Source organism: Mus caroli, unplaced genomic scaffold (genome assembly GCF_978045245.1).
Source record: "Mus caroli unplaced genomic scaffold, Mus_caroli_1 scaffold_3, whole genome shotgun sequence".
In the NCBI taxonomy this organism is placed as follows: domain Eukaryota; kingdom Metazoa; phylum Chordata; class Mammalia; order Rodentia; family Muridae; genus Mus; species Mus caroli.
Window position 1 is genome coordinate 33,269,690 of NW_028227258.1, and position 12,421 is coordinate 33,282,110.

The 12,421-nt window shown below is 38.1% G+C and overlaps 1 protein-coding gene across 18 annotated transcripts in view; it reads right to left on the reverse strand.

Annotated features, from left to right (window-relative positions):
- Window positions 1–215: 215 nt before the first annotated feature.
- The window catches only part of Camk2d (calcium/calmodulin dependent protein kinase II delta), a 256,504-nt gene continuing 244,298 nt past the window's right edge, over window positions 216–12,421 (reverse strand). For 14 of the 18 annotated variants that reach the window (XM_029475202.2, XM_029475203.2, XM_029475204.2 and 11 more), the window contains 5 exons: window positions 11,914–11,989; window positions 8,152–8,246; window positions 6,198–6,426; window positions 4,968–5,056; window positions 216–3,781 (listed from right to left, as the gene is read on the reverse strand). In XM_029475202.2, coding sequence (XP_029331062.1) covers window positions 4,990–5,056; window positions 6,198–6,426; window positions 8,152–8,246; window positions 11,914–11,989 — 467 coding nt within the window. In that variant the 3' untranslated portion in view covers window positions 216–3,781; window positions 4,968–4,989. Of the gene's footprint in view, window positions 3,782–4,967; window positions 5,057–6,193; window positions 6,427–8,151; window positions 8,247–11,913; window positions 11,990–12,421 lie in introns of those variants that run through there. The other 4 variants (XM_085835550.1, XM_021157640.3, XM_029475210.2 and 1 more) reach the window with 2 other exon arrangements.

The following is a 12,421-nucleotide window of genomic DNA, read 5'->3' on the forward strand; positions in this document are numbered from 1 at the left end:
GCTCCATGAACATGCACTCACACAAGCGGTCAGTGTCTAAGGAACAATAACCAAGGATGTTCTCTGGACTCCATCTACCCAGGTATACAGAAGTGAGGAGTGCACCCCCCACCTACACGCTCAGACACACACAGACACACAGACGCACTTCAAAAATTAAAATAAAATCCTTACTTAAAAAAAAAATCTTACAAAGGAGACCACAAAAGACATGATAGTCTCAAAGTCAGTAGGATTTTATTTAATGAAATGACTAAAACAAATATTTAATGAAAGTTGTGTTTTCTACATTTATCTTCACATTATATAGAATTCTTTTACATAGAAATTCAAAATTTTAGCTACTTAAAATTGACATTTTTGAAAAATTTCCCAAAATGTACCAGTTAGCTCCATCTCCTTTTGTATTTTCAGGGCCATGGCTACCTCCCTTTGTGGCTCTCGTCTTCTTGCTGAGACACTGGAATGCAAGTGCATCCTTTGCAATAACAGTAAGCTTAACTTAAGAGAGCTCCCCATGGTAAAGCAAGGGTTGCACACCTCCTGATCTGAAACAGGGAATGATAGCAAGAGGGCTCTGTGAGTAGCATGGGTTCATTTATACATTTTGTTGAGGTGGGGTCTTCTATGTAGCCCATAGATCATAGCCATATACCAACATGACCAATAACGCTTATTTAATATACAAAAAAGGTATTCTAGGGATTTTATGCCTATTATTTGTAATCCTTAAGATATTATAATTTAATTTATATACTTACACTCATTTTAAGGAAACTGAAGTTCCAAGGTAAGAAGCAGCTTATTTAGAACATCAAGATAATGATGAGAGAGCCCAGCATTCAACCCAGGACTGCCTGATCTCACTTAGAGGTTGCTTTGTACAGTATGGTCTCAGTTCAACAATGGTTTATTAACAGCCCCTCCCTTTCTAGCTCTGGTTTCGTTGTAGGGGTATGGTTGTGAATGCACAGTTCTCAACTCTACAGACTTTCCTACTACAGTAAAGATAATGCAAAAAAAAAATTATATATATATATATATATATACTGTCAGAATAATGTGGATAGCAGCAGGAATAGTGAATACAGACTACCATGCAACTCATGACAGAGTAAATAAGCCTAGGAGCTGCCAAGGAAATTCACTGGAGGAGGCACAACACTACTCTGGATTTCAGTGAATGAGTTAAAGAATGGGTTAATCCAACAAAGGAAGACTGTTCTAGGTAAGAAAGTGAGTCACATGAATGGACATAAATAACAGCTTTAACTAACAGCGCATTAGCAATCTGTAATTGTGAGATCATAGCATCTGGGGTAACTGCTATGTACTGGAGATGACTGACAGCTCTGTGTTAGTAGAGGGACATTTTAGCAGTCCTGTAAGAGATGGACAGAAGCGTGTGCATCTACAAGCTTTTAGGATACTCAGCCGCTAACTATTTTCCTTTCAGCTAAGTTTTCTGTGGAACGACAGACAGCACCACTGTGTGCAGAGAGAACAAACAGCTTGCGATGATCACAGACTGTAAGTTGTTTATTGAAGGAGACCAGGGCAGGACATCATGTCCTTGGCAGTGGTCGGCACCACATATAGAGTATTTCTTAAGAAATAAAAATGGACACATTGTCAGCAGAAATCACAAATTTATTAACTCTTAAATATATCAATCAGTCATTTACCATTACGGCAAGAAATATATACAGTGTCCCATGGTAAACTGCAGTGTTTTCCAAACAATAGAAGATGATGAAGGTGTAATTTCACTGTGCTGGAGAGAACAAATCACGATTTCCTCACATCTTAGTGCAGAAGACAAACTGGATCTATGGTAATTCTTCAACACCACATGCTAATTTAAAAGTGTTAAAAAAAAAAAACCAAACAAAAATACCAAACCATCCTACCACTATTTGTGTTTTTAAATACATGTATGCCACGCAGAGCTGCTTCACAGAAAGGTAAAAGAAATCCAAAAGGGAAAAGTGAGGCCATTACGTTTTTCACAGATCTCATTGGCAGGTTACATGGCTCAATACATTTACTGTATATATTCGTTTTAAATATATATTGTTTTAAATCATGTGATAATTATCAGAAAAGCTTCAACCATCTATCATACATTCACTAGCAACAATATATCTAAAGTGATTAGCAATGAACACCAAAAGGTGAAATGAGGAAAAAGAGAAGGGGGTGTTTAAGTTTTTGCTTTTTTTGCTTCTGCTTTAAAAATAGGATTCTAAGGAGTGTGAGCAGCTATGGTGGAGGTAACGCTGATGGATACTCCATGCACCATAAAGCAGTTCAGTGCAGAGAAACAGCCTCCCAGGGACCGAATCGACAAAGAAGAAACGAGAGAAGAGAAGAAAACTAGGGCATTTCCTTTTTCTCTTTGTTTTAAGCTGGACCCTTAACTCCCAGCAGAAGGATGCTACTGTGACTCAAGAGAGAAGCTAGAACTGCAGGAATCACAAAGATCAAGTTCAACCTCTAAGAAGATGGAGACTACTCCTCATGTGGCTAGCTAGTGAAAGTGAGGCAGGAAATGTCCTCCGACCCAGGTTGTACTCCACTTGGTCTTCCATTTCTGTAGTTGGGACGAACCAGTATAGTAGGCTTTTACTGCTGTGAGCGTAAGTCTCAACAATCCCAACAATTTCCACATAGCAAGGATACCTACGCATAAGTGGTAGCTTAGGCTGAATTTTATTCTTCTTTTATTTAAATATTTATTTAAATCTAACAACTCCACAGCCCTGGAGAGACTGGAAGTGTTAGTTTTAGTTTTCTCTAAAAGACCTTGATTTTTATTTTAACTTCATATACAAATGTTACTTTTTTTTTTTTACATACTACCAGCCATAGAAAGAAAGAAAGATAAACACACAAAAGAAAGAGAGAGAGAAAGGGGGAGAGAGAAATATAAAGGAAAGAAAAGAAAAATAAAACAAATACAAAGAAATGGAGCAAATAGTAGACACTGAAAACACAACACAGACTTAAAAAAGAAAAACCCAAATCAGTGCCAAGCATTCACCAGGACTGTGTGTGTCTGAAAGCAACCAAACTAGTAAATGATGTGAATTTTTCCAGTATACATAGTTTGACCCAAATCAACATGGCTTTGATGGTAGAACACCAAATGATTCTTGCTCCTACAATCACACAGGAGTTTGCTCACATAACCATCCATTTATCTAACACCAACACTTTCAGAGAAAAGCCATCCATTCATTTCTATCAGGAGCACACCAGGAACTGAAGGCATATACATATATGTATTTGCCTTAAAAGTGAAAAAAAAAAAAAAACCTAAAAAAACCCAAAACCCCAAATCCCAACAAAAAGCTCAAAGAGAATAATGACAGCATTCTTGAACGATTTCCTTTCCTCTTACACACTGTCATTCAGAGAACAGTAATTTTAATTAAGTCTTTTGAATCTTGGCATACACAGAGAAACCTGACGGATCAGCTGAACTTGGAGTTATTGTGGAATTTTCTTGTCTGAGCTCCCTCTAGAGTTTGCCAACAGTAACCGAAGTTTGCATGGAACATCCCATCTGGTAGCTGGAGTGTAAACAATGTACAGGAAGGAATACATGATAAGATGACGTGTCACATGATTGATAAGATGACGTGTCACATATGCATTACACGTAGAACCTTCACAACTTCATGCACTCAGAAACATGCATGAAGAGGAGAGGACGTCCCAGGATCACCCGCCTGGTGCCTTGAGGACAGAATGAAGAAGTGGCACTGTTGACAATTAGCTGAAAGGGAGAATGGGAGGAAGAAATCAATCACATTGGTTTAGTTTGTTTGTTTTTTTTATAAAATACCAACCTTTTTGCCATAGATGTTACTAGGGTATCATTTGATAACTTAGCTGAAGTTCAGATTGGAAATACTTTGTATGAGATCTTTGCCTGTGATCCTTCCAAGATAAAATACACATTTAACAAAGGGCAATCAACAGAATCTATTTGTTCAAACAAAGCAGAGATGAAAAAAATTAACAAAGTAAGGAGCTGCAGGCTTTAACTGCATTATTAAATTTAAATACATGTTTTAAGCATTCAGGTTTACTAGACAAATACAATGAATTCATATCAATATTTGGTTGAAGCAGCATTAAAGTTCAAGTTCACCCAATGCTTTTGTTCATTATGCTTAAATTCCTTGGGAAATCAAAATCAAAAGTCAGTTCAACAAGGAATATAGTCTCACAAATACAGAGACCAGGATTATTCTTATGCAGTTTTTTTTTTTTAAAGCAATAGCTCAAAGCACCATTTTTGAAATCTCTGTTCCACCTTGGCGTGGGGAAAATATAAGCAGTGGCCCCTAATCATGCCTGGACCCTAATCCCAGTGTAAGACATCAATCCTTAGGAACAACAATGCAGGGATGAATTTTAGTGTGGTCAACTGCCAATGATTATGAATGGCATTTGTCATGTCTAAAGTTCAGCCGGACTTGCTGTTGTGGTCCACCCTCTTGGGTTAGCACCATTACACTCAGTAAGACCCAGTAAGCTCATGTACCGATTAACCCCAGCCGAGGGCTAACAGAAATTGCAACTTCTAAAAGACAGGGAGATACCAAAGGGTTTCAAAGCTTAATAGAAATTGCTCTGGATAATTGAGAGTTATCCTCATTAACCCAGCTATAAGAAGCTTCTGATGTGAGAACTCCAGGATGGTAAGGTGATGAAATCCAGCTAGTGGGAAAAAAAAGTTCTTCTTGGTGTTTGGTACCTCTCAAACAGTGGTGATGCTGTAAAGTGAACGCTAGAATTGAGGACTCATGCAAAGCCACAATGGATTTCCAAAGACCTCGCATGTGCTTCCCGGAGTAGACTGTTGAGCGAATGCCCACAGGGGAAGAACACCAGCCATGCAGCTTTTCCAGAACTAGCCCCCATCGCAGAGAACCGTGGGGCAAGATGCTACTTACAAGACCCAAATGTGAATGGTTTTCAGATGTTTTGCCACAAAGAGGTGCCTCCTGAGAAGTTCTCTTTCCCATTTGGAATACAGGGTGGCCTATTAAGAGAAGCCCCATTTAAGCCACCTGGCATAAAAGGAAGTTTTCTTAAATAGGCTTTATCCCTTAACACTTATGAGATATGCAGAGAAAACTAGCCCCTGCCCCTGGCCCTGGCCCACTACATTTGCACCCATCTCTTCTACAATAAATAGCAATTTGTGGTGTACCTCTTTGGGGTAAAAACCACAGAAGCACTGACAAACTTTATTTTTTTCTTCACTCCTTTTGTGTCTTCTTCTTGATTACATAGCTCGATTTTTGGAATGTGTTTTAACCTTTTGCTGTTGTTATTGGAACTTATTTTTGTCTGTATTTATCCTTTTTAAGTTTCTTTTTGAATATCCAACAGTGCTATATGATGACTGAAATGACAGAGAAGATCTTTGAAAATCACTGTGGTTGATAAACTACCATCAAACTGAGAAATCGCAATGGCTTTGCTGGAGCCTGGTGAGTGACAGTAAGAACTAGGCTCCTCCACCTCCCAACATCTTCCAGTATTAACAGGGGATCCTGGACAGAGATGCTCAGTGGTCTAGGCTTCACTAAGCTTCGCTACTCCCTCCTTGCTCTTAGCTCGTCCCATTTACTGATACAAATGATTTCCCATCAGTCCCCTTTCCTTCAGCAAGCCAGCCTATAGTGTTCTGCCTTCTTTTATAATGTGTCCAAAGTTCCAGCATTATAACTCCTTGGTGTTCCTCTGGCTTGGACTCTCTCCCTCTTGTTTTCTTTCCATTTCTGTATCTCCAAATTCTATTCCTCTTGTAATATCTTGTTAAGCATCCAGTCTTTCATGTAAAGTATAGATGCTATACACACTGGTTATACATTGCACCCATCTCTAAAGTTAAGTATATAGCTTAGTTTTTTGCATGGTGTTATTGATGAACTGGTCTCTACACCAGAATATGTGTTTCCTGTGGGAGATGCCTTTTTGTCTTTCTCTGCATCAAGCACAGGAGTGTTGAGAGTATCTGTTTGATTACTGGCTGGAAATTAAACATGACACCTGAGGAAGGATACTGAGATGAGAACATGCTACAACAGCTGATATTTACTTTGACAATGCTGCTTTCTACATTTGCCTACCATCAAGGGCAGATTAAAAAAGTATGACAGCCTAGGAATATTTACTTGATGGGTACTGTGGGGGACCCCGAACGATGAAAGTGAACATTCTGCCACTTCCCATCACGGCGGTGCCACACGCGAGTCTCTTCTGACTGCATAGTCTTTGGCATTCCACTTCCGTCCATGTACTGTGTGAGCCGAATGTATGCGATGCAGGCTGCATCATCCCCTACCAGGTGTACGTGAGGGTTGAGGATGATCGTGTGGATTGGTTTATTGCTTTTGGACAAAGCTGAAAGAGAACAAGGTAAGAACATAAATGAAGGCCGTACAAAAAGTAAGCGAAAATCAAGATTAACTTCATTTAGGTTAATGAGAGATGGTGTTGCTTCATGCTTTAACTCATTATTCTATTTGTACTAACTGAGTGCTGGGTATTGTATAAAGTATAACCAATGAAACAAACGTAGATAATCTTTATTTTCCTTGTGTTCCTTGAGAGGCAATTTGTGCTACACTGCAGTTTTGATTGATTAGGTAGAGAAGCTACAGAGACACACTATATTTACTTGTAAGGGCTAGAAACAGAAGCTATGCTATGAAGAGAGGTGGAAAAGCCCTGGCCCAGGCACACTTCTTTCTGTGACACTTGACAGGATGACTGAAGCTGGTAGTTTTGTAGTTAGGATGTGGGATAAGGGAAATATCTCAAGTGTCAAGTTTAGAAATCACTGTTTCCTGGTATGGATTTGTTTCTGCATTAGATCCTGTGACTTTTCAATTTGGTCATAATCTATGTGTGATCAGCTAGTCAAAATTCACAATCCATTGTCTGATCACACTGTAGCTGGCTTAGACCAGCCAGTTATTAAAACAGGCTTCAATCTTTGGTGTATTCTAAACACATGATCAAAGGTTTATGGATTCTGACAGAGTTCCTATTGATGGCATTTTGTAAATTAGAATAGGCTGAGTTACTTTAGCTGTTACTCAAACACACGTCTCATTCTCAGACAACAGCTATTTTAATTACTCAGAATGTTATTTACATAAGAGAATATCTCATTATGGAGATGGTATTTATGGAAAATATCAGTGTATAATGTCTGTAATGTTGAAATGGGTGAAATATTAATGGATTAATAAACTATTTTACTAGAAGTAAAACTGTTGGTTGACAGATGGAGGAGATAGGTACCTTCATCAAAATGCTGGAATACACAGAATATGAGAATATTCAACCCAGTTTTGTTAACACAAACGTACCACTAATTATTGTTGCTTGTTTGTTTGCAAACAGCTAACATATACAAGATAAACTCATGCACTAAAGACACATGCAAGGCAGACTTATCAATGCTTTTAGTTACTACAAGTAAGCCTAATTATCCTAATTATCCTTAAAATTCTTCCTTAATTCAACAGGAATTGAATCTCATGGCTAAAAGACTAAATTCTCATCACAGCCCATGATAATATAACGGAAAGTTTCAGGCTGTAGGGAATTCCTGGTTAACACAGATTCCTTTGGCTTGGTTTTACTTTTATTTACCAATTTTTCCAATTTGCAGAAACTTCTTTAGAAATATGTATGTTTCCTGAAAGATACATGTTCCCTTTGAGCTACTAAAACATTAAGACCCTTGCAGTCTGAGTGGGAACACTCACTTATTGCTCATCTCCCTTCCTACCGTATTTTGAAAGTGACCGCTGGACCTTCATCAGAGCTCATCCACTGTGACTATCAAGGCTGTGGTTTCTCTTTTTCCTACATCAACAATTTTACAAAACTTCCAAGTAATACATGCTCGTAACATTATATAGCATATACTGTTCCTTCACTGGGTCTTAAAGACTGGTAGGTGTGAAGGACATATGTTTCAGTTCTAAACAAGAACAGTTTTCGCAGAGGACAGACACACTGTCAGTAGAAATCCCTATTGAAGGAAAGAGCCAAAGAGTCGGTGAAAGTGGGAGATATTCAAGGAAGAGCTGGTAAGGAACTTGGAATGGATACCATTTTCAAAGTAGAATCTGTGAAAGTCCATCCCTTCCACTAAGTTGCCCAATGCTTCAGGTTCAAAGGCAGTGAGGCCTGGATCACAGATTTTTCTGCAGTAAGAAAAAAAAAATGTATCATGAGTAAATGTGCCCACAGTAGAAGTGCTAAGCACTGTTGTTTACAGTCAGTAAAGGAAAGAGACTCTAAAAAGCACCCCAAATAGGAAATTTCTACCATGGACCTTGACAAGGTAGGTCAAAGAGCAGAATCCAATGTCATTTTGAAGAAAACTCACAGAGACACATAATTAAGTTAACCAGTCCAAGCACAATCGGCTCCTTTGTAAGATGCTTGCTTTTTAACTTCCAGAGTTAATTCTTTAGTTTTTTAACTTTGGACTTTGGTTTCCTATGTTTCAAATCTTCTCAAAGTTGAGGACATACTCCAACTCCTTTCAAGCCATATTTGGCTTTGGAAATAAGAATTTTGGGGGGACAATCTTTGAGAGACCCAGCTTCTCCACCCTCCTCAAATACCTGTATTGTAACTGACATCAAGGATAGGATGCCTGACTGAACTTTCTGGAATGTCCAGATGGTTATATTGAGTGTATGTTTAAAGCTTATTTTATGCTCAAAAGAAATTTAAGAGGTGATTCAAATGGACACAATAGTTCTCTTTTCTATTCTAGAAGCAGAATTTACCAAAGGAGTATATATAATGCTAAGCTGTTTTCAAAAAACCAATGGACTTTCTTTGGAGAAATTTACGTTTTCAATAGAGAACATTTAAACATAAACTATAAAACTATAAAAGCAACTATAACTCACTGATACTAAAACAAAAGCTAATGTAAAGTGCTTCAAGTTAGATTATAGTGGACAGGAATGATATAGGGCGGAAGGAAAGAAAATTGGGGCAGGGCTTTTAAGACTGAGCAGGAGCTTTGCAGGTATGTGAAAGGGACTGAGTAGGAGGTAGGACAGCAAGAAGCCTAAGCCTAAATCAAAGGATTTGGGACTATTTATCAATTTGTCCCAAAGGAGGAATATAGTGGATGGACATTTTCAATATAGGAGAGAAATTTTCTTAACTATCAGGAAAACAATTATGCAAACCTAACTTCCTGTGGTTCTTCAAAGTGTAACACTTTGTTCATGGGACACGGTTCTGATAAATGGTGCTACATATACGGCTGGGGTTTCAGGCTAGCCTGGAAACCTGGCCTCCTGCTTCAGAGAACCCAAACCAAACACAACCAAGGAACACAGAGCCAGTCAGCCTGGGAAGAACACTTTAAGGTTGCAAATCAAAGCAATTATCCTTTGTGGTGGAGGTGGTGGTAGAGGGGAAATAATGAACTTTGTCTCAGGCTGCCTGCTGGGCAGGTATTTTAAAGCTGAAGTCAAATATATATAATTTCTTCCTAAGGAGTGAAGTAGGAAGAATAGTGTTCCTATGGCAACAGAAATTTATTCTGCCAGGTGTTATTATTTCCTCTATAAATATGGCTTAGTCGTCAGTTTGTGAATCCAAATTGTATATTACCCTCACATTGACTCTGGGGTTTTATAATGTATTATAATTAATGAAGCTTTTTAACCCACCTTGCAAAGAGACAATGTATTGGAAAGTATTCTTCTCATTTTTCTCTCTCTTAACTATTATCTATCTCTATCTAGCATCTATCTATCTTTCTATCTATCTATCCTTCTATCTATCTACCAATCATTTAACATTTATCTATGTATCTATGTATCTATGTATCTATGTATCTATGTATCTATGTATCTATCTATCTATCTATCTATCTATCTATCTATCTATCTATCTATCTATCTATCTTCTCTCCGTCATCTAGCTATCTTCTACCTACCTACCTATCATCTACAGCTCTCATTTATCTACCCATATATCTATCATCCATTCACTGAACAGGCTTTACGTGGATAAAGACTGACAGTATACTGGACATATTGGTTGGGGGCTGATGCTATGAACAAAGCTTAAGTACCAGCTGACAGAGCCTCACCAATACAATCTTCAACCTAAAAAGCTTTAGAGTGGAAGTAATATTGGATCATCCCTAGGTCTGGAAGTAAAATTGTAGGCCAAATGACAGGCCCTCTAGGCAGAGGTCAGGTGATGTGCTCTGAGACACTGAGTTATTTAAATATCCCACATTAAACTGTGTGAGAGCAGGAAATAACCTCTCATTTCCTAGCCACAGTTATACTCTGTCCATGAAAGAAAAACAAAACACAACTTTGTCTTCCACTAGAGACAGCTATCACCAAAGAGGCTTTTTAAGATTTCTCTTGTTCTTTGGAGACTCACAGAGGTCTAACAAGGTTACAACAGCCAAACAAATAAAAAGAAAAATCTCTATGACACAGAGTTATCAGTCACAGCTTAAGAGAGCTGTTGTCTGTGACAATAGGGATCTAAATTCCAACCTTTGCTGTCTCTTTTATCAAGTATATTTTATTAGGCGATAGTGAAGAGCTAATGCCCACACCTGTTCAGGGGCATAGCTATAATTGTATGTACACACAGTTAATGTATAAGGATTTGCTTCCAGGTTCAGTCTCCATATTTAATGACTCTTCTCCATTTTTCATTGCCCACTGTTGTATGTTTGGGTAGTGAACCTCCCTCTATTGGTCATTTTTCTACAATTTTAGGGAGGAAAGACTTATTTGAGTACTTGGTTCCAGAGGGCTTCAGTCCATCACAGGGTTTGTTTATGCACAAGAGGGGACATGACTATCATTAATTCATTTTACTTATTTTTTTCCTGCTAATGGTTAGTTCATATCCTTTGCCCATTTTCTGTCTTTTTAATCTTATCCACTCAGCATAAAAGGTAACCATTGACACATTTTGCAAACACTTTTCTAAGTCAGTCTTCTGTTAGTTTTGTTTTGGGCCTTGAAAATTAGTGGTGTATAAATTTTATCAGTCAGGAAATTAACTTATCTTGTATTTATGGTCACTTTTCCTGCTTTTAAACTTAGAAACATTTTTTCTAATTAGGGATTAGAATCAATTCCTTTTTCTTTTCTTTTTTCTTTTTCTTTTTTTCCCAGCATTAAACACTTTCACTCAGTGGGAACATGTAGTAAGGAAACAAAACAAACCACAAACAAACAAACAAACAAACAACAACAACAAAACCCACAAGGATTTAGATCCACAAATAGCTTTGCAATGACCCTTCATGTCGTATTTAACTATAATTATTTTTTCTCAAGCAAACTGATTTCTTTACACAAAATGTAATCCAGAAATCTATAATTATTTAAGTTAGGCATGAAATCTTCTTCTTCAATCAAACTTCTCTTAATACAAAACCACACTCAATAGATGTGGGTCAAGTTGGCATCATTGGTTGAGGGGAATTAACACTCGTTATCACCATCTCTGATCTTTCTCTGTTCCAATCCCACTTCTCTGTTTTCTTTCTTTTTAAGTCTTTGCTCAAATGTATTTCTCTGATGCCTTACTTTCACTTAGAACCTTGGGTGATTACAAAGAAGTATTCACAAAAGCCATTCCCAGTCCTTAGGAACAGAAGTTGAGTCATCTCTCTGAAATCATAAGCACGTCATTTCTCTTGATCGCCCCCTTGTCATTTATATGATACAACACTGTTGTCAACAGGGTAAAGCAGGGGTTTAATGTGTGGGACTTCAGTCATGCTGAGAAATACAATGGCATAGGAAATGTAGTAGCCCAGTGTGTGGAAGCGACTCAAGCCTAACTGTCACTACTCACGTGTAAGCCTCAAAGTCCCCATTGTTGATAGCTTCAATCAGTTGCTCAGTGACTTTGATGATCTCCTGTTTTCGTGCTAAAAGTAAAGATAAGAGTCAGGTGAGAACAGAGGCCAAAGGACATATAAGATGCTAGTCAAGATTACAGCTGCTTTGCCTAATGAAGGTATCAGAGGAGGCATCTCTTCTGGAGCAAAATGGTTGATCCTTTTCGCACAGTCTTATTGCTCAAAATGGGAGACCAACACCACCTACCTCTCCTAGGAGCATTTAGAAGCACAGATAACCAGGTACCACCCCAGACCAGGACATTCAGAATCTGAATTTCAACAGGGCTCTCAGGTTCCTCCAGAAGGTAGTCCTCCATTGTTTTTGCTCACACACAACAGGCACCCGGAAGTTTGAATTCACCCTAGCTACCCTCATCACTCTGGCTTTGTGAATTTTTTTGTTTTTTATTAACAAATGTGTTACTGAAAAATTTAGGCTGTTGAAAGTAACAGATCTAA